The following is a 24,312-nucleotide window of genomic DNA, read 5'->3' on the forward strand; positions in this document are numbered from 1 at the left end:
CAGAGACACTAAATCACTTAGAAGAAAAATTGCGAAAGAGCCTAGAACATATTGCAACAGGAGACAACTTCCTGAACAGAACACCAACAGCCCAGGCATTAATGTCAACAATTAATAAATGGGACCTCATGAGGCTGAGAAGCTTCTTCTGTAAGGCAGGAGACACTGTCAAGAGAACAAAGCAACAGCCTACAGACTGGGAAAAGATCTTCACCAACCCCACATCTGACAAAGGTCTAATATCCAAAATATATAAAGAACTCAAGAAATTAAATACCACCAAACCAAATAATCCAATTGAGAAATGGGGCATGGAACTAAACAGAGAATTCTCAACAGAGGAATATCAAATGGCTGAGAAACACTCAAAGAAATGCTCAACCTCCTTAATCATCAGGGAAATGCAAATCAAAACAACGCTGAGATTCCATCTTACACCCATCATGATGGCTAAGATCAAAAATTCAAGCGACACCACATGCTGGCAAGGATGTGGGGAGAGAGGAACACTCCTTCATTGCTGGTGGGAATGCAAACTAGTACAACCACTTTGGAAATCTATCTGGTGCTATCTCAGAAAAATGGGAATAGGGCTTCCTCAAGACCCAGCTATTCCACTCCTTGGAATATACCCAGAAGATGCTCCAGCACACAGCAAGAAAATTTGCTCAACCATGTTCATAGCAGCCTTATTCATAATAGCCAGAACATGGAAACAGCCTAAGTCTCCCTCAATAGAAGAATGGATAAAGAAACTGTGGTACATATACACTATGGAGTACTATTCAGCTATTAAAAACAAGGAATTCCCGAAATTTGTGGATAAATGGATTGGGCTAGAAATGATCATAATGAATGAGTTAACCCAGAAGCAGAAAGACTCAAATGGTATATACTCACTTATATCTGCATATTAGCCCAAGGGGCAGGTCCCATGAAAGACTTCACTTACCAGGAAACTGAGACAGAGGGGAGGACATTCTAGTGGGACTCTAGATGAGAGAATCATGGGAGAAAGGCAAAGTAGAAGGACCCAGAGGGTCTTAGAAGCCTACAAGTAAAACATTATGATAGGCAGATTTGGGCACAGGGGGCCCGCTCTAACTAAGGCACCAGCCAAGGACAATACAGGCGGTAAACCTTAAGCCCCTACTTAGATCTAGCCAATGGACAGAACACTCTCCACAGTAGGGTGGAGAGTGGGATATGACTTTCTCACATACTCTGGTGCCTCACCTTTGAACATGTCCCTTGGATGGAGAGACCTGGTGGCAATCAGAGGAAGGACAGCAGGTTACCAAGAAGAGACTTCATACCCTATGATCATATAGAGGGGGAGTTAATCCCCCTCAGGAACAGTCATAGGGGAGGGGAATAAGGGGAAATTGGGAGGGAGGGACGAATGGGAGGATACAAGGGATGGGATAACCATTGAGATGTAACAAGAATAAATTAATAAAGGAGGAAAAAAAACTTTTCTGCTTAAAATAAAAAAAATAATCAACTAAAATGTAAGGGAACAACATAATAAATCAAATAAAAACATCAGTATTCTCATCAAGAGAACATTTCAAGTTGAAGACTGGATGCAAAGACTTGAAGACAAGACATATGAGTTAGAATGCTCAAAGTGTGATGAACAAAAAAACAATAAAGAAGAATGCAATACGGAGGATACAAAGGGCATACGATGAACAGAACAAATTTACAAACCATGGGAACAATAGCATAAAAAGGACAGACTAAAGGCACCTACATTATATCCAGTAAATGTAGCTTTAAATTTCTTAAATAAAACATGATCAGTGGCGATACAGAGAGAGCACTTATTTATGTACTAAACTCTCAACATCAGAAATGATCCAACTTTGTTTTTGGATGTTGTTTGCTTGATTCTTTGTTTTGTTTTGCTTCGTTTTCTTTTTCTAGATAGGGTTTTTGGTGTAGCCTTGGCAATCCAGGGATCACTTAGTAGAGCACCCTGGTCTCAGAATCACAGCAATTGCCCTGCATCTACCTTGCTCTGTGCCAGGATTAAAGGCACACATCATCACAAAAAATGAGCCAGACATTGATATACATTATTTAAATTTGCTTTGTACCAAGAAGAGGATATAGAATGCTTCTATATAGAAATCCCATTCATAGAATGGCAGCACATGAAGAATAGCAGATTCCACTATGAAGGCTCTTAAAGTTAGAGTATAACTGTTATGTGTGTCAATCATTTAGAAACATAACTGTCAAGGCTAGCTACTAAACACACTATATTGATATCTCATAATAGAAGCAAATAGACCAAAGTTCAATAATGAACACAATTATAGAAATTCATGTGCACTGAGACAGCACTACAAATGATACTTTAAGAATTCTTTCATAATTATAAGTAAGTTCAACAAAAGTTGCCATTGCTACATAAAGACAACAGTAGAACAACAGAAAGAAAATCATCTATTAGAAAGGAATCAATATTGCAGTAACAACATGCAGAAATAATTAAATAATAATTATAAATGATAACAGAATTGCAGTAGTCACATTTTCTAATTGAAAGACAATGGCAATAAGAACTGCTTATAAGAAAGACACGTTTGATGACTCCATGGGAAAGTCAGAAACTCATCACATACATGAAGAGAGCTGTTCTATGAGAATAGTGGAAATGCATTGTACTGAGGTGTAATAGAAAATATTAGACAATTATCTCTAAGGTGGATATGTATGGAATAATTCTTGACTAAACACCTACCAAGAGAACTCAGCAACAAAAGAGAAAGATCACTCTCTTAGCAGAACATGACTTGATTCCCGATATGAAAGCACACCTAAACATACATATATCAGTTAGCATTGATCCATCACATAATTCAACCCAATTATAGAATCACAATTTTATCTATAACAAAGAACAAAGGATTCAAACTGGGAAGGCAGGAATGGATCAATTGTCCATGCAGTCCGCAATTTCGATGTTTATTGTCATGCAAATGACCTTCACGTTCAATATTTTATTTTAACTTAAAATCTTTTCGATTTAAATTAAACAATCTTTATACGAGTGTTTCTCAAAACAAATAAACCAGGATTTGTCCACTCACCTATTTTCTCTTTACATTCAGTTTGTCAAAGTATACACTGTCAATTTATTAGTAGTCATGTCTGGTATCTGAGTTTCTGGAGAAATTTCCCTGGGTGCATGAGTCTTTTAGTCTTACATTGCTAATCTGTTGCTGTGATTAAATACTGACCAGAAGCAAAATGAGGAAAGTTGATTTGCCTCACCCATGACAGTCAGGGGAAGACAAGACAGAAATCTGTGGATTGGAACTAAATCTAGACCCTGAAAAAGCTCTGCATACTGGCTTGTTCTGCTAGATTTCTCATAGATTCCTGCCTGGCAAGAGCACCTCCCACAGTGGGATGGTCACTCATACGGAATTAACATGGAATGAAATGCCTCACAAATATAGGAAAAGTCCAGTCTAATGGATATAATTTCTCAAGTAATTCTTCTCTGTCTTCTTACTGTACTTGGTGTCAAGTTAACATTCATTAACTAGAAAACTGCGGCTGAAGTTCTATAGTGCTTGCATACAGCACACCATCAATTCTTGTTCCTACATTTCTAGGAGTTGGGAAGCCACTCAATTTTTCATCAATTCCTTTCCATACATTTCTATGCTTGACACTATACAATGTGCTAAGTGACATGTGCTCCATCAGTTCATATTTATAGAATAAGGTCATTCATAACTCAACATGCTAATATAATATGTATGGAAGAAGTAGGTAAAAAATCTGATATCAGCATGTGTCTTATTTTTCTCAGATGTTGCCCTCTGTGTGTAGTGCTGACTGTGGTCCTGGATTCAGAAAATTCTGGAAAGAGGGAATGGCCTCCTGTTGTTTTGAATGCAACCCATGCCCAGAAAATGAAATTTCTAATGAGACAAGTAAGTGTTGGTGCTGTGCAGAAACCTTCACATTTATCATCATCTCCTACCCACTTTGAGATACTTAACTTGTCAAACAACAACAACAACAACTGAATAAATAATACATATAACTGTCCTAAGTAGGTCTTTGGAGAAATACAAATATTAACAATTTCCTGAATAACAGCAAACAATAAACCCTCATGTCTTTATAGACACTGTGACTCATTTTCAATTAACAGAGGGTCACATTTTCTCAAAGAAAGATTTTGATAATGAAGCCTCAGTGTTCATGAATTTTATAGATTTTCTTAATGATTTATCTCTTCTAAAACTCTATGTAGATTAGTTCATTAAAAAATTTTTATTTATTCTCTTTGCAAGTATATATGGGCCCCTACATGATTTTTGCACACCACATATGTACAGGAGTCTGTGCAGTACAGATTAGGGCATGAGACATGCTAGATCCTGCCATGTCACTGCTGGGTACCAAATACAAGTTCTCTGTTATATTAATATAGAGGGAAAATATTTCTCCTATTATTGTGAGAATCTAAGAATGAGATGGAAGATATTTTGTAATATCCAAAGACCAATTTTCAAATGTCTGATGTTACATAATGCTAAGTATGGTGGGCCTGAGTCTTCAGACATGATGGAGGAAATATGAGGATTCTTGTAATCAATATATTATATATAGTATCCAATTCATAATGTAATAATATAATACTGTTGTAGCTTAGAATAATTTATACGGAAAGAATTCAGTTCAAGTATTAAAATATTATTACCACCTACACAGAACATATTAGCCACATGATTATTTATTTAGAGATGACTAAATGTAATTAAGCAATGGAAAATTTTTCAAGTATTTCGCCTGTAATCCTATATAATTAAATGAAAGTTCTTAAATGACAGTAGTGGCAATAGAGATGACCCAGAATCTAAATCTCTTGACACTGAGGGTGACGAACTGAATTCATACCCAGGATCCATGTAGAAGGGATAGGCGACTAACTCCTAGAAGATGGCTTCTTACATACATGCATTCCAACATACAACATTCTCTCAAATAAAGTAAGCATAATGAAATTGTTTTAAATGTAAAATCAAGTAATAATAGAGGCTATTAATATTAAAAAATACCACAAAGTTACAAAAATTATTTTTATTACTTTAATTAGGGTTACGTTTTGAGGGAAGGTGGATACATGTAACAAATGCAGATGCAGGTGAGGGGCTACTAAAACATATGTAGACTGAGTTACATGCCGTTTTGAGACAGCTGATAAAAGTACTGGAATTGAACTCTGGTTTTCTGAGAAACATTTAGATTCTCTTTACAGTTGGCCCAACTAGCCAAGGTATATAAAAACATTCAGTAATTATATCTATCCATAAATGCATTCCTCTAGATAAAAATAATGAAATACCTAGAAGTACATCATCACTCTCTGCAATTATCCAATGACTGGGTGGAATTTGACACACATATATTACAGTTGCCATTCTGGATCTTGCAACTTGTGAATGGAGTACTATAGGAAAGTATAAACTGTCTTGGGTACTACTATTGGAATCCTTGTGTCATTTTGCTCATGTTGTTTACTCATGTTTATTTCACCCTTGGGTCCACTCACACAGTCTGGGTCTCATAGAGGTGAAAATAAGGGAGGAGGAATGGGGTGAATGATTCCACACAAAATCAGGATGAAAGGTTTTAGTGCTCAGTAAGTACAGAGTTTTCTACTTTCAGTTTAATGTAGGTGTTTCCCATTAAGAAGTATAGGGCTATATACTCATACAACTGAAAAAATTGTTATTTAAGGTTTTTGCAGTTTTCAATTACTACGTTTATATTCATATGTCATTCAACTCTCATACTCTACTACATCCTCTTTATAACTCCAATAAAACTCAGATTCATAAGCTTTGTTATTACTTCTACATTCCTACACAAAACTATAAACCACACATACAAGCTTCTCATTCCATTCAGGTTAGTGTTCTTGGGATAGTGAATTGAAACTCAAAAATTTGCAACAGTTTTGGTCCCAATAGAGGACAGATTCCCATTCTGTCAGAGAGGCAACAGTGACAAAACAGTCAATGACCTCAGGAGGCAATGAAAGTACAGAATTAAGGATTTCAAAACACACTCAGGTATACCATCATTAATGAATTTCCCTTTCCTGAACTCAAGAGTCTAAGTCATTTTAGTTTGGCACTGAAATTGATGTAATGAAATTGTACGTACAGACAACATTATATATGATATATCATCAACAAAATTCAATAAACACAAATATGATTGGTTTTAATTTAAAGAGAGTGAGTATGGCAATTAAAATCATTGTTGTGCAACAATGACCTTAAATTGCATAATCAGTATTAAAATGTGCATATCGCCATGCTTCTCTAATATGCTATCAATAAATTGCTGAAGCAGCACTAATAAAGTCTCCCTTTCTCCATCAGATGTGGATCAATGTGTGATGTGTCCAGAGGAGCAGTATGCCAACCCAGAGCAGAACCACTGTATAGACAAAGCTGTGGTCTTTCTCAGCTATGAAGATCCATTGGGTATGGCTCTTGCCTTAATAGCCCTGTTCTTCACTGCATTCACTGCTGTGGTTCTTGGGGTCTTCATGAAGCACCATGACACTCCTATTGTAAAGGCCAATAACAAAACCCTCAGCTACCTCTTACTTATATCTCTCATGTCCTGTTTCCTCTGCTCCTTGCTCTTCCTTGGGCGTCCAAACACAGCCACCTGCATCCTGCAGCAGATCACATTTGGAATTGTATTCACTGTGGCTGTTTCTACAGTTCTGGCCAAAACAATCACTGTAGTTCTGGCTTTCAAACTCACAGGTACCAGAAGAAGGATGAAGGATATCCTAATATCAGGGGTACCTAACTACATCATTCCCATCTGCTCCCTATTCCAAGTAATTCTGTGTGCAATCTGGCTAGGATCTTCTCCTCCATTTGTGGATATTGATGCACACTCTGAGCATGGCCATATCATCATTGTGTGCAACAAGGGCTCAGTTACTGCATTCTACTCTGTCCTGGGATACTTGGCCTGCCTGGCCATGGGAAGCTTCACTGTGGCTTTCCTGGCAAGAAACCTGCCTGACACCTTCAATGAAGCCAAGTACCTGACCTTCAGCATGCTGGTGTTCTGCAGTGTCTGGATCAGCTTCATCCCTGTATATCATAGCACCAAGGGCATGGGCATGGTTGCTGTGGAAATCTTCTCCATCTTGGCTTCCAGTGCAGGGATGCTTGGATGCATCTTTGTTCCTAAATTCTACATAATTTTGTTAAGACCAGAAAGAAATTCTATCCAAAAAATTAGGAAGAAATCCTAGTCCTAAATTCATACAAACTACAACTGACAAACAATGGCACAGCACAACCACCAACTAGAGTTGGCAGTGCTGTATATATATGTTTTTAGAATGACTCTCACACTTTTTTCTAATGGTGATGCTAGTCTGTATAAAATTTACTAATGTTATCTACTTTTTTCATATAATCTTGTGATAAACCTCTTTTTATGAAACTGAGCTTTTTGGCATGTGTGGGTGTGGAAATATTCTATTCTGATCTAACATAGAAAATGTTCTCAGTAAATTCAAAGTAACCTTTAAACTTGGATGAATGAAAGACTTTTATGACAGTTCAATGGTGAGAAGAATATACAAGGAGATTAATAGAGTGAACTTTTCTTTACAGATGAAGTTGAAACGATGTTCCCCTTTCAGGGGGAAGGTAAAATGCTCCTATTAGTGTTATATGAGCTAAAGGAATATAACCTAAAAGAGAGAGTAATTTAATTACCAAATAAAAAAGTTACACAAGATGGATTGATGACTTACTAGTAAACAGTATGTCTTACTGTTGTAGAGGACCTGATTCAATATCCAGCCCAATCTTGAGAAAATGATTATTCCAACCAGTTGTAACAATAGCCTCAAAAAGAAAATCAAACTGGTAAGTGAAGGCTTTCGTGGGACATGCCCCTTGGGCTAATATGCAGATACAAGTGAGTATATACCATTTGAGTCTTTCTGCTTCTGGGTTAACTCACTCATTATGATCATTTCTAGCTCAATCCATTTATCCACAAATTTCGGGAATTCCTTGTTTTTAGTAGTTGAGTAGTATTCCATAGTGTATATGTACTACAGTTTCTTTATCCATTCTTCTAAGACAGAGGGGAGGACATTCTAGTGGGACTCTAGATGAGAGAAGCATGGGAGAATAGCAAAGGAGAAGGATCCAGAGGGTCCTAGAAGCCTACAAGTAGAACATTATGATAGGCAGATTTGGGCACAGGGGTCCCGCTCAAACTATGGCACCAGCCAAGGACAATACAGGCGGTAAACCTTAAACCCCTACCCAGATCTAGCCAATGGACAGAACACTCTCCACAGTAGAGTGGAGAGTGGGATATGACTTTCTCACATACTCTGGTGCCTCACCTTTGACCATGTCCCCTGGAGGGAGAGACCTGGTGGCACTCAGAGGAAGGGCAGCAGGTTACCAAGAAGAGACTTGATACCCTATGAACATATACAGGGGGAGGTAATACCCCTCAGGAAAAGTCATAGGGGAGGGGAATAAGAGGAAAATGGGAGGGAGGGACGAATGGGAGGATACAAGGGACGGGATAACCATTGAGATGTAACAAGAATAAATTAATAAAGGAAAAAAATCAAACTGATGTCCTCTTTTGGACACCATGGTTATGTCAATTCATAGGTGTACACAACAATATACTAAGGCACACTAAAACACACACATGTACACACTCACGCACAATTCAAATTACATCATTTTTTTCAATTAATAATACATTGCAAAAATTCTTTACTAAGATTAGTTTTTTGCTTTTTACTTTTTAATTATTTTTCTTCTTTTGCATAAACATTTATATTATTACACATAGGTAAAATAAAGTACATTCATCAAGAAGAACCACAGAACAATAAGAACTATATAAGTGTTACATTGATGGTTTTTGGCTACTTGTATTTGGAAATCTTGACGAAATCATCTTTCCTATATTGATACATCTAAAATTTTCATGAAAATTAATATTTTTCATTTCTCCTTTCTACCAACTTAAAGCACCTATATAGACTGAAAAACATCTTAACCCCTAAACAAGTAAGATTAAAAGGAAGACTAAACTATCTGGTCTCAACCTTATCAGAGACTTGAGGAGGAATAAAACTTAATTACCTCCATAAACCAGAAGTGTAAGTTATCAGGCTCCAAAATGAAAAAGTGATTGAGACAGTCTGCTTCTTGGACAGTCATCCAAAACTCTCTATACCATTGGATTATCATCTTCATCCTTCTGCCCCAATATATCTCTCAGATATATTTGTGGGTCAGGAACTGCTGAGGACTTGCTTACCCTGTCTTGGCAAACTAAGCCATCAACTCTGCCTCTATCCAGCCTTACCAATTTTCGGGCAGAATTTTGTTTTTGGCAGAAATAAGGACATTTTGCACAGTGGCCGGCTTGCTGCACGTGAAACCATCTCCATAAGGGGGTTCTTTGGTGCTCATCATCTTCATTGAGGTAGGCTGGGAGTTGCAAGTGGGGAATCTGTCTTGTCAAATAATCTTTAAAGTAATGAAAATATCTTTAAATGTCATATTTTGTTGATCTCTGAGGCTACTGAAGACCTTATCTAATGATATTACCTGATACAAGTGGAGAGGACAAGGAAGCATCTGGAAGAATGACCTGGACCCAGGGATGAGGAAAAAGCAAGTACAATGTGGGAAACATGAATAGGAGGAAGCTATTCTAGCTTGGAGGTTTAGGATGGAGTAATTATTGCTCAGTTTTGGGCTCAAGACTAATTAAATATATCCTAGTCTCTCTGTGTGTATTTGGGTATATAGCTGGTTAAAGAGTAACCACTGATTTTATTAAAGTGATATATTAATATTAAATATTAATAACCATTCTCTATATAATTACTGGGTCCAACGTTTTCTTAAATATATTGGAATTCAAGTGAAGGACACACAAGGTTTATATAGACATCAGTTTCAAAGGATAAGAGAATGTAATTAGCAGGAATTGAGGGGAGAGCAGGGGATCAAATAAAAATGAACAGAATATCCTGAAAATTTGAGATTTTTCAAAGAGTCTTGTAATAACAGTTTGGTCTGTGACGTGATGTGTGTGTGTGTGTGTGTGTGTGTGTGTGTGTGTGTGTGTGTGTGTGTGCCTATGTGCACAATTTTTTATACAAAACATTAGGAGACATACTATATGAGAACAAAAAATAACTGTAGGTATTAAAGATACAGGTGTTATGTGAAGGCAGTATGTAGAAAACTACGGAAGAATATATCATAGTTTTATTTTCTTTAAACATTTTTACTTTTTACATATACATTTAAATTATTACATGTATATACAGTAAACTATCAAAAGCAGTGAGAACCATGACACAATCAGAAATTACACAAATGGTACATTTTTAGAGTTTTGACTATTTGTGTTTGACAGCCTTGAAGAAAATGGCTTTCCAATCTTGGTGTGCCTAAATTTCTGAATGTAAATAAGTCTCTATCACATCTTGGCATTGTCAATTTAAAACATCTATCTAGATTTAAAAACATCTTAACCTCTATAATGAGTGAGTTAACCAAGAAGCAGAGAGAGTCACTTATATCTACACAATAGCCCAAAGGGCATGTCCTATGAAAGTCTTCATTTGCAAGGAAAGTGGGCAGAGGGGAGGATATCCTATTGGGACTATAGGCAAGAAAAGCATGGGAGAATGGGGAAATAAAAGCATCCGAGGGTCCTAGAAACCTATAAGAAGAACATTATGATGGGAGGATCTGGGCCCAGGGGTCCTGCTCAAACTATGGCACCAGCCAAAGACAATATGTTCAGTAAACTTCAAACCCCTACCCAGGTCTAGTCAATGGACAGGATATTCTCTACAGTTGAGTGGAAAGTGGGGTATGACTTTCACAGGAACTCTACTGTCCTGTATTTGACCACATTCCTTGGGATGGGGAGACCTGGTGGAACTCAGAGGAATGATAGCAGGCTACCAAGAAGAGACATGATACCCTAGGAGCATATACAAGGGGAGGAGGTCCCCCTCAGTCACAGTCATAGGGGAAGGGAGTAAGGGGAAAACGGGAGGGAGGGAGGGAGGAATGGAGAGATACAAGGGATGGGATAATCATTGAGATGTAATATGAATAAAATAATAAAAAACATCTTACCCTCTCAACAACTAAGCTTCCGTGTAAAACTAAGCTGCCTAGTCTTCAACTCTATCAGAGACTTGAGAAGGAATAAACTTGATTATCTGAGTATGCCAGGAGTGCAAGTTAGTAGCTTTCCAAATGAGAAAATGACAAAGTTTGTTACCTGAGAAGTCATCTAAAACTCTTTATTGTGTTAGAGCATCTTCTTCGGCCTTCTGGCCCAATATATATGACAGACATATTTGTGAGGCAGGAACTACTGAGGACTTGCTTACTCTGTCTGGGCAGAGTTTGGCCATTGACTCTGCCTGCATCCAAGCTTGCCACTTTTTAGGCAGAATTCTGTCTGTGGTAGAAATTATAAAATTTGCCCACTGGCTTCTTTGCGATATTTTAAGCCATCTTCTTAAGTAAGTTCTTGGATGCTCATCATTCTCTTTTTTGTAGGCTGGATGTTCGCAGGAGTTAACTTGTCTCATTGTCAGTGAATCTTTAAAATAATAAAAATATTTTCAAATGCCTGACTTCGTTTATCTCTGAGGGTTTTGAAGACCTTATCTAACTATCCTACCTCACCTTTCACTCAGCCTTGGTAAGATCAAGTGTAATACCCGCTTTTACCAGGTTACTATCATAGTTCTTTCGTGAATTGGATATAGCCACACAAAAGTCATGAAGTTAAAATTATGTTGTTTGAAATGAGGAATTGATTCAGTAGTAAGATTCATAACAGATATGGTTGACAGAGGTTTAAATGCCACCTAAGTATATGCTACATTTATGTGAATGTACCACAATGAAATCCACTAAATTGTATATTAATTTAAGAAACAAATAATTATTATTACACAAGAGTAAACTGTATATTGTGGTCAGTCTCATGCACGGGAAATTTCATTCGTCACTTTGAAAGAGGAATTTCTTCTGTCTTCTTTCTAAGGTCTTCTCCAATCACATTATTCTAGATTCACATCTTAGCCCTCCAGGACAGCTCATCACATAACCACAGGTCATGCATGTGTTAAATGATGGTTTTGAAATGTACAGCAAGTTACAGAGGAGAGTATAATTCTTAATTGCCTCATCTCAAATGCTATATAAGGCATGTCACCACTCACACCAAAGACTTGTCTCATTTGTGATGCTTTTCCAGTGGTCTCTTTCATTGTAAGAAGACCATGAGCACACAATCACCAGTGTGTGACCAGGAAAATTCTTATATAAGTTTCCATATTAAACACTGATTCTGAGATACTTAAGGCAAGACTTCTTTATAGCAACTACTGGAAAGTAAAATGATAAAAATCCATTTAGAATTTCAAAGATAATGAGGAAGAAAATGACACAGAAGAAGTTATTGATCTGTGAAAACTGAGTATATGGAAGGGAGATCAATATTTAGAACTCAAAAATTATTGGTTGCTTGTAGGGCTGATATGCCTTTCTCATTATTTGAAATTAGGAGCACAGGTCTGATGTTTCTCTCTAGTTCCTGTTGAACCTTTAAATATCAAGCTCGATTGTGTAAATAAAATGTAGGTCTGTGGCTAAGTCGATGATTTTGGATACAACAAGATTCAGTATATTTCTGGATTGGGCCTGCTTATGGATTTTCAAGACAATAGATGGAAAGGTTTTGCTAAGATATCATATACATGTCACAGGTGTAGCATAGTCCCCACTGTGCATGCTCTGTGGGTTTCCTTTGCTCTAAAATTGAATTGCCTCCCTCTGACTTAGACTTGGCAATACAATTCCCACTGTGTCCCCATGACTTGGAACATTGTGAGTCCTACCTAAACCATTACTGCCAGACTCCCAGTGGATCTTTGGACTCAATCCACTGACATCATTGCTAATTGTGTTCAAGTAATCAGCTTGATAAGACATTTCAGGAGCTAAATTTAAACTAAATGGCTTCCTCCTAGGGACTTTAAAGGTCACAAATATGAGTGATGTCATGGAACCTAAGACTGAATTATCTTCATATGTATTAACCTACCAGGTTTATCACCTGAACTGTGGACATCAGAGCCAAGCCCCAGGATATAGAGTCTTCACAATGCCTGCAGTGGCCAGGAGTAGGGATCATGAAAACTCAAGCAGCTCATCCTTTGATTAGAGGAGAAAGATGAAAATACATAAGTGACCATCTGATATGCTGATTTGCATGGCACTTCACATTCTACATCGTCCAGGGTTGAGGCAGAAAAAATATGTTCACTTTGACTTTCTTCTTCTTGCTCCTGAACATTCCAATTCTCATGGTCAGTTTCATTCATTCCAGATGCTTTTGGAGACTGAGGCAGAATGAAGATAAAGAAAGGAATTTTTTGTTAAGTTGTCCTTTTACTTTTGAACCAGTACAGAGGCCCATGCACCTAGAGGATTGGAACAAACTTCTGAATACTTAGTAAGTGCGTTCATATTTTTCCAGGAAAATATCATAATAAATATTTCAGGAAGTATCTTAGGATGTAGATCAACACAGTGCTCTGAGTTTTTAGTCATGTTCTCACAGCATGCAAACCAAGAAAGAACTTTAAATCTTTGAAAGACCTATTGTGATATTTCCCCTTTTACATCAATCAGAGAGTGATCAGTATGTTTCCACTTAGTCTCCCACTTAAAGAGTGGATGCTAAACAAAAAAGGGACTGAACCTTGATCCCACAAATATATCCCTCTTATTCATAGTTTCCAGCTACACAATAGCCAGTGATTTATTTCTAAAAGGAGTCCCATGCTAGTTCAATTAGTTATAGCATATATACGTGCAAGTAATGGCCATAGACTATGCTGATAGACCATTCATCGGTGTGTGGTTCCTGGTGCATAGTCTGGGACCAGTGGTGTTTGTGACACACAAAGCAGCTGAGACCATTTATCTAGACACACAGTTACTCTATCCAAATCCTTGCATGTGGTCACTCTATGCCTTCTGAAGCTGTGTTGAGAATGAAAAGAGCAGATCTGTCCACAAGAAACTTTCTGTAGGTTCCTGTGGCTCCCTAATTCATTCGTATACCTTTTTCAAACAATGGTTTATATGTATGACCAAGTCATAAATGAGAAAAAGCACAAACTTTGTCCAGATATTTTATTCTGTATACTGCTGTTTCAACATTTAATATTGGCATGTTGAAATTTCACTGCAATTTATGAATGTTCTACCTCTCAGTAGGATTCCAGTGTTGTTACTGTTAACATAAGCGTAGTCAAAAGACATTTTCTAGAAGAAAATGTTGTTATTAGGTATAAGCTGTGTGAGTAAATCACATCTGTGTGTAAGCAGAAAGCAGATAAATGATACTGGGATTGTGATGTCTCATCTTTATCTCCGCACTCCGGTCTGTAAATCTCTTGAAGACACACTGGAAGCAAGTATATCCCTGTGCATGTAAGGTCAGACTAGATTACAGCAAAGTATGATTTGAAACCGAGGATTCTATTGTTCCTTTGTGGCCCAAATAATCATTTCTCATGGCCATTCCTACAAATGAATACATACATATTTTACCAAATGTGTTTCTGTTATATGAAATCATTTAAATATAAATCTTTAGGAAATGATTCTCCTCCTGCAATAGATGAACTCAAAGAAAAGACAAAGAAGATTACGATTGCCAGAAAGGGATATGTTAACTACATTGACCAATAATAAAAAAGTATTGTAAGTATAGGAGCCAAATGCCACCCTCGACAAAGTCCGCTGTATACCTATAAATCATTTCCTTACTGCCTTATCCAATGTTGTTAATTTTAAGAGAATACACTATCCACGCAATGACTTGCACAACACATGTATTGTTTATATTGCTCAATAATTCCATGTTACACACTTGATCAAAAATATTCCTTTATCAAGCCATTGGTCCTGCCTTTACTTACTAACAGAGCACAAGAAAACAGAGATGGAAACATTTTCTGTGGTAGATGTCAATAACACATTTTATATATGGAAGACACACTCTTATGACTGTTTAAATCTTTCACAAGTCTCCAGCTTCAGATGTCATCACAATCTCACAACACAAGACATTTGTTTCAATACTTGGGGGTAAAATGCAATACTGTCTAGTACAGGATATGCCTTGTATTGACTACAAATGATTATCTGTAGATCTATGTTCATGATAAACACTCTGTTCTTTTATAGCAAATCAACTAAAAAGTACCCGTTTGATCTGGCATTGGCCTTTTCCTTGGATGAAGTTAACAGGAACTCTCATCTTTTGCCAAATATTTCTCTAAAATTTAGAGGCCTAACAGCCGGTTGTATGACTCTGTCAGAATTATATGAATTGTTGAGAGCCTATTTAGAAAATGAGTTTTTTGCACCTTTACCTAATTACCTCTGTGACATGGATCCTTCATGTAAGGTGTTGCTTACTGGTCCAAACTGGGAAACATCAGCAGCATATGACACATACATGTTACAACCTCAGGAGGTGAGATTTTGTTAGGTGGGAATACTTGAACTCATGTCTCCTTTGGATCAATTCAGAGATGTTAAAAGAGTTTAAGGAGGAGCCTGGCCTCATGATTATGTCAATCTATTTGTTTAAGGGTACTTCTTCTACAGAGATATGATAAGGCTTTGTCAGTTTCTCATTTCAAATAGAGAGGAGTGAATAAGTAACTACTAATGGGTATCTCTACAGCATTTGCAGAAAAAAAATGTGTATAAAATTTCTTAGAAATATATGCTGACTCATGCTGCTTCCCATGCCCTAGAGGCTTCACCTCACCTATGGACCTTTCCAGCCAGTCCTGGATGATCGTGAACAATTTCCGTATCTGATTCAGATGGCCCCCAAGGACATATCACTTGCCATGGCCATGGTCTCCTTCATACTTTACTTCAGCTGGAACTGGATTGGTCTAGTCATCTCAGACAATGATGTCGGTATCGAATTTCTCTGGTATTTGAGACGAGAGATGGAAAAAAATACAGTCTGCCTTGCCTTTGTGAACATGATCCCAGTCAACATGCAATTATACATGTCAAGAGCTGATGTGTATTACAACCAAATGGTGACATCATCCACAAATGTTGTTATCCTTTATGGTGACATAGATACTACTCTAGCTATGAGCTCAAGAATGTGGGACTCTCTAAGTATGCAGAGAATATGGATCACCACCTCACAGTGGGATGTCAGTATAAATAAGAGGGACTTTATCTTTGACTCATTGCATTTAACTTTTGTTTTTGCACACCACCATGCTGATATTTTAGGTTTTAAAAGTTTTTTGCGATCATTGAACCCATTCAAATACTCAGACAAATATCTGGCAAGCCTAGAGTGGATGTACTTTAACTGTGATGTCTTGTCATCTAAATTAAAAACACTGAAGAACTGCTCATCCAATACCTCATTGGATTGGCTAACGGAACAGACTTTTGACATGGCTTTTATTGATGGCAGTTATCACATATACAATGCTGTGTATGCTGTGGCCCATGCACTCCATGAGATAGCTTTTCTACAGGCAGATCATCGGCCAATGATCTATCACAATGATCTCAACATTAATTGCACTAAGGTACCGTTACTTCCCTTGGAATGTATTTGGTCTCATCAATATCATACTCTTTTAGAGTCTCTCACAGGCCAAATCTGGGTGGAATAGGAAAACTTTTTAAATTAGGAAGATTTATGTACAGTTTCTAGCTAAGGAATGAAATCTAGAGGATAGTGTATATGCAGAATGTGAAGTCACTTGAGATGAGGGCACATTTTTCAGTGAAGATCATGGATTTTGATACAGAGAACCTGAATAGTATCACACTTGTTCTAAGACTGGAAATATAATCAATGCTTCTTAATCAATTCTCTCCTTTATGAGAAAATGATTTCTTGTTCATTACTTGTCAAATATGTTGCCATAATTGCTGGGTATTACAAATTTTCTCTACTCATTCTGCACCCCCTCACAATAGACATTAGTGTCCCTACTTGTGTTTGTGAGATTAATTACACAGGAATCAAATCTAGAATTCAGTTTAATACATACATCTGTGTTCAGTTGTTTGAATGTATAATTATCTGAATGTGTTTGCGTTGCTTTGCCTCTGTTTGTATAATTGTGTGGCTGTGTACGTATGTTTTTATGTCAACCTTCCTATCTTCTCATTTCTTGGTGGAAGTGAGCATATGCTTGTCTGTTTATCAACGTTTTATTGTATAGGTGATTGTGTCTGTATCATCCTGTATGTTTTTGTCAAGTTAATATGTTTACAGGAGCCTCTGGTGTGTGTGTGTGTGTGTGTGTGTGTGTGTGTGTGTGTATGTGTGTGTGTGTGTGCATGTGTGTGTGTGCGCGTGTGCATGTTCATGTGCATGTCCATGTGTGTTTGTGTGTGAGTGCTCATGTGTGTTTGTATGTGTGTGTGTGCATGTGTGTTTGTGTGTGTGTGTGTGCATGCATGTGTTGTGTTTCTCTGTATTTGCCTGCATGAATGTGCATCTGTATTCCAGTCGAAGTGTATCTCTGTGTGTTTGGTGTTGTTATTCTATCTGCCTTTCCATGTGCCTTTGGATGTAAATACGAATTTATCAGTATTTCAGAGTCACTCAGTGAAAATGTCTTTATTTTTGTATAGCTTGCTTGTGTACATGTCAGGCAATGCATGTGAGTGCTTGTGTATGTGTTTTGCGTGTTTCTACATCTGTGTGTCAGTGCGAAGGCCCTACTACTAATGTCTGTCTGTCTGTGTATCATTGTATGTTTATTTGTGTGTCTGGGTATTTGTGTGTATGTTTGTGCAAAAGAGTGTGCCACTGTATTATGTGTATATCCCTGAATCTTTGTGAATATTTTTGGGTTTACATGTTTGCTTGTGTGTGTTGTATATCTATGTTTTGTTTTACAAGTATGTCTAATTGCTTGGTAGACTCTAAAAGAAATAAAATTCTGGGAATAATACAATAATTTTGTTTATCCAGTTGCTTTTATTGATAGTTCACCCCTGGGCATTTTTACTAAAATTTCCTTTTGGAAGAAATCAGATTATATTTTCTGACTTCAAGTAAGGAAATACGCATTATAGTGTGCTGCCTGTCTTTCAGCTGCACTCTTTTGTGAGGAAGAGCCACTTCACTAATCCTGTTGGTGACAGAGTGAATGTGAACCAGAGAGAAAAACTGGGAGAGGAATATGACATTTTCCATATTTCAAAATTGCAACACAGTCTTCGACTTAAGGTGAAGATGGGAAGCTTTAGCCCATACTTTCCACATGGTCAACAGCTCCATTTATCAGTATCTGCGATGGAGTGGGCCACAGGAGATAAAAAGGTGGGTTGAACTGACTGTGCTGATTTAGCTCCAACAGCACTAAACACTGTTAAGTGTGCACATTGTAACTTAGTGAAAAAAATTGTGAAACAAGAAAGCAATTGGGGGAACGTATATTACTTTTCTTCTTCTCAGTTATTAAGGTGACAGTTTTATTAATCCAGGACAAATTCAGACATGTGCACTATGTACTGTAGTCATATCAAAGCCTGTTTCTGAGTTTTAGTATTAATATGAAACAGTTCATCACCTCTATTTGATATTATTTCCAATAAAGTAAGCAAAATTGTTTTGATAACAATCTTCTTACCACACAGCGATTTCTTCCCGGATTTTTGAACTCTGGCGCAAATGTTGAAATGACAGAGGCTAATTGTAAAAAATGAGTTAAATAAACATATGCAAATAATTAATTTTTAAATACTTTGTTATTTAGGTATACAGTGTTTTGGTGACATGTACACTTGCTCCCAAGAACCAGGCACCAGATGTTGTTCTACAGATGGTTGTGAACCACCATATGGTTGCTGGAAATTGAACTCAGGGCCTTTGGAAGAGCAGGCAATGCCCTTAAACTGTGAGCCATCTCTCCAGGCGAAATCATTAAATTTCATTATGTTATACTGTCTAACTGTTTTACAAAAGTCCTAAAATTTTAAAACTCCTAATCATGAATTAACATTTTCAGGAACCATGTAGATATTCTATAAATTATAACATTGTTTTTCCTTTTCTTCTTTTTTACTTTTATTTCATTATATGTGTGCTACCTGCATAGATATTTGTGAAACACTGGCACAAGTGGTGCAGATGGATGCCAAAAAGTGATACAGATTCTTAGAAGCTTAAAACAGTTGATAGTCAGACTATGGGTTCTAAAAATCAAATTTGGATATTGCTAGTGAGCAACAAATATTATTGAAAATGGTTCATGTTTTCATCCTTCGATGATGCCATGTACAAGAAATTGCTCAATTGATGAACGTTGCTTGTTACACTTAACTATGGCATAGTTCTTTTTAACTAATAAAAGCCTGTCTACTTTTCTTCTATGCATGGGGAAGGATTGATAGTAATAAAAATTTGGCTTTCATAAAAGAAATGTTATGGCTCTTATATGGGTGGTTTAAGGTATCTTAGTTGCAAATTTCATTCCATTTTTAAAAAGATAATTACAGGAAAGTCTTCAAGTTTTATCTGAAGTTATATATCAGGTTGGTAAGATAAAATAAAATGTATAGTAAATGATTCTTCTAAGAGTGATGATAAAAGGCTTTCTAAGGGAAAAGGACATGTAAGCTGAAGGTGTAGCTACTGAACTACATATCCATTCAGTGGGAAGAAGTGAAGTCTCATATTTCTTAACTACACATCAGTTCAACCTTACATGAGCATCCACTGGATGTGTACGCAGGAGTGAAATAATACAAGCAGTGTTCTGCTTCTAATTTTGCATATCCCATTGAAGAAACAAACAAACATAATCATAACGATATTGAATAAACATGACTCCAAATGTTAGAGTTATACATGTAAATGTGAGTGTGTTTCATGACAAATTGTTAACAAACTAAAATATGATTATATGAGTATTCTGAAAAAATGAAGAAAGTCAGATATGTTCTTTAGGAACATACAATGAGATATTAAAACTTGCATACAATAAGCCACTGAGTGACTATGGGACAAAGGACTTCAATAAAGATAAAAAATAAAATCTAAATAAAATATACAGAAAATCAAAAAATAAAATTAAAACAGCAGTATAAGGCCACACAAAGAGAATACTTCATAATCAATCTAGCATGTCAATTCTTGAAGACCATGCTTAAAATTTAGAAAATTCAAAGTATGATGAAGGTAAAACAACAAGGAGATTAAAAATCATAGGAGATCAAAGGGATATGATGACAATCTCAAATTAATAAACCATGAGCACAAGAGGAGAGGAAGGAAACACTAAAGGGGTCTATATTGTATCCAGTAAAATGTGCTATGCATCCCCAAAGTACACCAGTGTTTGTGGTCATCTAGATACAATATTCATTTAAATACCAAAGTCTGATCATCAAAAAAAAAAGAACTAGCCCTTGGCATATTTTATTTACATTTGTTTTGTAACAGAGCAGAGAAATACAAGCTTAAAGAGAGAAGCTCCATTAATATAAAGGTCCCATATTGATATCAGCCTATTCCGCTATGGACATTCTTAGAGGAGAGTAACAGTGGTGTATATGAAAAACTTAGAGACATAGCTGCCAACCCCGGTTACTCTACCCAGTATACTTATCCCCCATAAAAGAATGAAACAGATCAAAATTCAATAATAAACAGTTACAAAAATTCATACCCACATGTATATGTAAAATATTGAATAAAATTGTTTTTAAAAAGAATCAATTCACTACTTCATCAATTCATTTTCATATTTTAATATACTTTGTATTAAGTATATTAAGCACTAAGTGACATGTGCCCCCTCAGTTCTTGTATATAAAATAAGCTTATTCATATCACAATAACATAATGTATAGGAGAGATAACAGTAAAACTTCTGATTTCGGTCTGTGTCTACTTTTCTCAGATGCTTCCTTCTGTGTGCAGTGATGACTGTGGTCCTGGATTCAGAAAATTCTCAAGGGAAGGCATGGCAGTCTGCTGTTTTGAATGCATCCCATGCCCAGAGAAGGAAATTTCTAATGAGACAAGTGAGCATTTGCTATTGTGCTAAATTCTTTATGTGGATTTTCCTCTCCCAAGCTCACCGACATTACAGAGCTGTCTGAAAAGCAACTGCACAAATAAAATGGGTCATTTCTCTAAGTTTATCTTTCCAGGAATACAACTACTAATATTTCTTCAACAACAACAAACTCTTTTTTTTCATGTTTTTCTTCTTTATTAATTTATTCTTGTTACATCTCAATGGTTATCCCATCCCTTGTATCCTCCCATTCTTCCCTCCCTCCCATTTTTCCCTTATTCCTCTCCCCTATGACTGTTCCTGAGGGGGATTACCTCCCCCTGTATATGTTCATAGGGTATCAAGTCTCTTCTTGGTAACCTGCTGTCCTTCCTCTGAGTGCCACCAGGTCTCCCCCTCCAGGGGACATGGTCAAAGGTGAGGCACCAGAGTATGTGAGAAAGTAATATCCCACTCTCCACTCAACTGTGGAGAGTGTTCTGTCCATTGGCTAGATCTGGGTAGGGGTTTAAGGTGTACCGCCTGTATTGTCCTTGGCTGGTGTCTTAGTTTGAGCGGGACCCCTGTGCCCAAATCTGCCTATCATAATGTTCTACTTGTAGGCTTCTAGGAGCCTCTGGATCCTTCTACTTTGAACAACAAACTCTTATGAGTTTATCCTCACTGACTCTTATAAATTCATGGAGGATCACATTTTTTTTCTAAGAAAGAGTTTTGATAGTCAAACTGCAAAGTGAGTGAATTTTATACTCACTAGTTTCTTAATAATTAATCTCATCTGAGAAGTCGTGTAGATTAAATTCCAATCATATCATTGATAATATTATGTTCTCTTTGCATGTATGTATGCATCCCTATGTGACTTTGTGCACCCCATTTATGAACAGGAGGCCATGTAGAACAAAACAGGACATCATACCCGATGAGCTATGTCATTCTAGAGTTGGTAACCAAATCCAAGTACTCTGTAATACTAATATAGATTTCATGGTTTCCTTGTTTGTAATAGCTGAGTAGTATTCCATAGTGTAAATGTGTAAATGTACCACAGTTTCTTCATCGATTCTTCAACTGAGGGACATTTAGGTTGTTTCCATTTGTTAATGTTATATGTTCTTACACACACACATGCACAAACACAATCAAACACACATACACACAACCACGCATACGACCTACTACTTCCATCTAATGTTGCTTCTATGTCATTGTGTTGGTGCTGGTGAACTGAATATCTAACACCAATCACAGGTCTGATCCCAGTAGAAGACAGAGGCTTCCTTATGTCATAGAGACAGCATTCCTAAAACAATAAACCACCTCAGGAAACAATGAATATATGGGATTGGTGATTTCAAAACACAATCAGCTACATTGTGGTTAATGAATTTTCCTTCTGGAATTCAAAAGCATAAGTTGTTTCATAATGTCACCAAAATTGATGGACAAAGAAATGATTCTGTAACTTTCTATCCCATAAAGAAAATGAGCATTATAAAATGGAAGCATCACAGTGTAGCGATTTCCTTCGATAATATTCTCAGTATAAATACAGATGTTGCAATGCTGTTCTAATAAACTCTCAATAAAATGCGACAGCAGCACTAACAAAACTTTCCTTTCTCAATCAGATGTGGATAAGTGTGTGAAGTGCCCAGAGGACCAGTATGCCAACCCAGAGCAAAACCACTGTAGGCACAAAGTGGTGGTCTTTCTGAGCTATGAAGATCCATTAGGTATGGCTCTTACCTTAATAGCCTTGTGCTTCTCTACATTAACTGCTGTGGTCTTTGCAGTCTTTGTGAAGCACCATGGCACTCCGCTTGTGAAGGCCAATAACAGAACCCTCAGCTACCTCTTACTTATGTCACTCCTATTCTGTTTCCTCTGCTCCTTGTTTTTCCTTGGCCATCCGAACTCAGCCACCTGTATCCTGCAGCAAATCACATTTGCAATTGCATTCACCATGGCCATTTCCACAGTTCTATCCAAAACAATCACTGTAGTTCTGGCTTTCAAAGTCACAGCCAGAAGACAGATGAAGTACATCCTAGTATCAGGGGCTCCTAACTACATCATTCCCATCTGTTCCCTATCTCAATGTATTTTGTGTGCAATCTGGCTAGCATCTTCCCCTCCATTTGTTGATATGGATGCACACTCTGAGCATGGCCGTATCATCATTGTGTGCAACAAGGGCTCAGTTACTGCATTCTACTGTGTCCTGGGATACTTGGCCTGCCTGGCCATGGGAAGTTTCACTGTGGCTTTCCTGGCAAGAAACCTGCCTGACACCTTCAATGAAGCCAAGTACCTGACATTCAGCATGCTTGTGTTCTGCAGTGTCTGGGTCACCTTCATCCCTGTATATCACAGCACCAAGGGCAAGGTCATGGTTGCTATGGAGATCTTCTCCATCTTGGCTTCCAGTGCAGGGATGCTTGGATGCATCTTTGTTCCTAAGGTCTACATAATTTTGTTAAGACCACACAGAAATTCTGTTCGAAAGATCAGGGAGAAATCTTATTCGTAAACAAATAGTTCATGAGTTTCAATGTAATGTTTCTGCATAACCACCAAATACTGGGGTGAAATACAAGATCTACCTGCTTTTAGAATGACTCTCACTGTTTCCTATAAAGATATTGGATAGCAGTATCGTGATGTCTACTCTTTCTGCTATTGTTTACACTTTCCATAAAAACTTGGATCCTTCCCCTATTTCACAAGACCTAGCTATTTAAAAAAAAGTTTAGTGTGGAACTGTACTTTACTGCTGTAAAATACAAAAAAAAATAACCATTAAGAAAAAGTTCTAGCTTTAATATTTTGGTGAATAATCATGACTTTTGTGACAATTCAGTGGTCGGTGTAAAATACCTGATATTTTAATAGAGAGAACTGTAGTTTGAAGATGAAGTTATTACAATGTTTTCCTTGCTGTGGGAAGGAAAGAAACCTTAATGTTATTCTAGGAATTAGAGTAATGTAATATAGAACTGAGAGAAATATTGTGATAAAGAGACAGACAGCATATTTTAAAAGATGTATTGATGAGACTGTCGTAATTAGTATGCCTTGTGCGTTGATAGGAC

At 37.0% G+C, this 24,312-nt stretch overlaps 2 protein-coding genes across 2 annotated transcripts in view; both read left to right on the top strand.

The window, feature by feature from the left end:
* LOC311590917 (uncharacterized protein) overlaps positions 1-7,347 on the top strand; it is a gene marked incomplete at its 5' end in the record, with an annotated part of 71,249 nt that extends 63,902 nt beyond the window's left edge. The window contains 2 exons of the mRNA XM_084770210.1: positions 3,833-3,956; positions 6,423-7,347. Of these exons, the coding sequence (XP_084626336.1) occupies positions 3,833-3,956; positions 6,423-7,321 (1,023 nt within the window). The 3' untranslated portion in view covers positions 7,322-7,347. The remainder of the gene's footprint in view (positions 1-3,832; positions 3,957-6,422) is intronic.
* A 7,185-nt stretch (positions 7,348-14,532) lies between these two features.
* On the top strand, positions 14,533-23,750 carry LOC311590918 (vomeronasal type-2 receptor 116-like; the record flags this gene model as incomplete). The annotated part of the gene is made up of 7 exons (XM_084770211.1): positions 14,533-14,609; positions 15,369-15,660; positions 15,947-16,118; positions 16,452-16,759; positions 18,286-18,513; positions 21,098-21,221; positions 22,849-23,750. The coding sequence occupies 7 exons, from the start codon at positions 14,533-14,535 to the stop codon at positions 23,748-23,750; spliced, it is 2,103 nt and encodes a 700-aa protein (XP_084626337.1).
* Positions 23,751-24,312: the final 562 nt, after the last annotated feature.

Source organism: Acomys minous, assembly GCF_964271855.1.
Source record: "Acomys minous genome assembly, chromosome: 20".
Lineage (NCBI taxonomy): Eukaryota > Metazoa > Chordata > Mammalia > Rodentia > Muridae > Acomys > Acomys minous.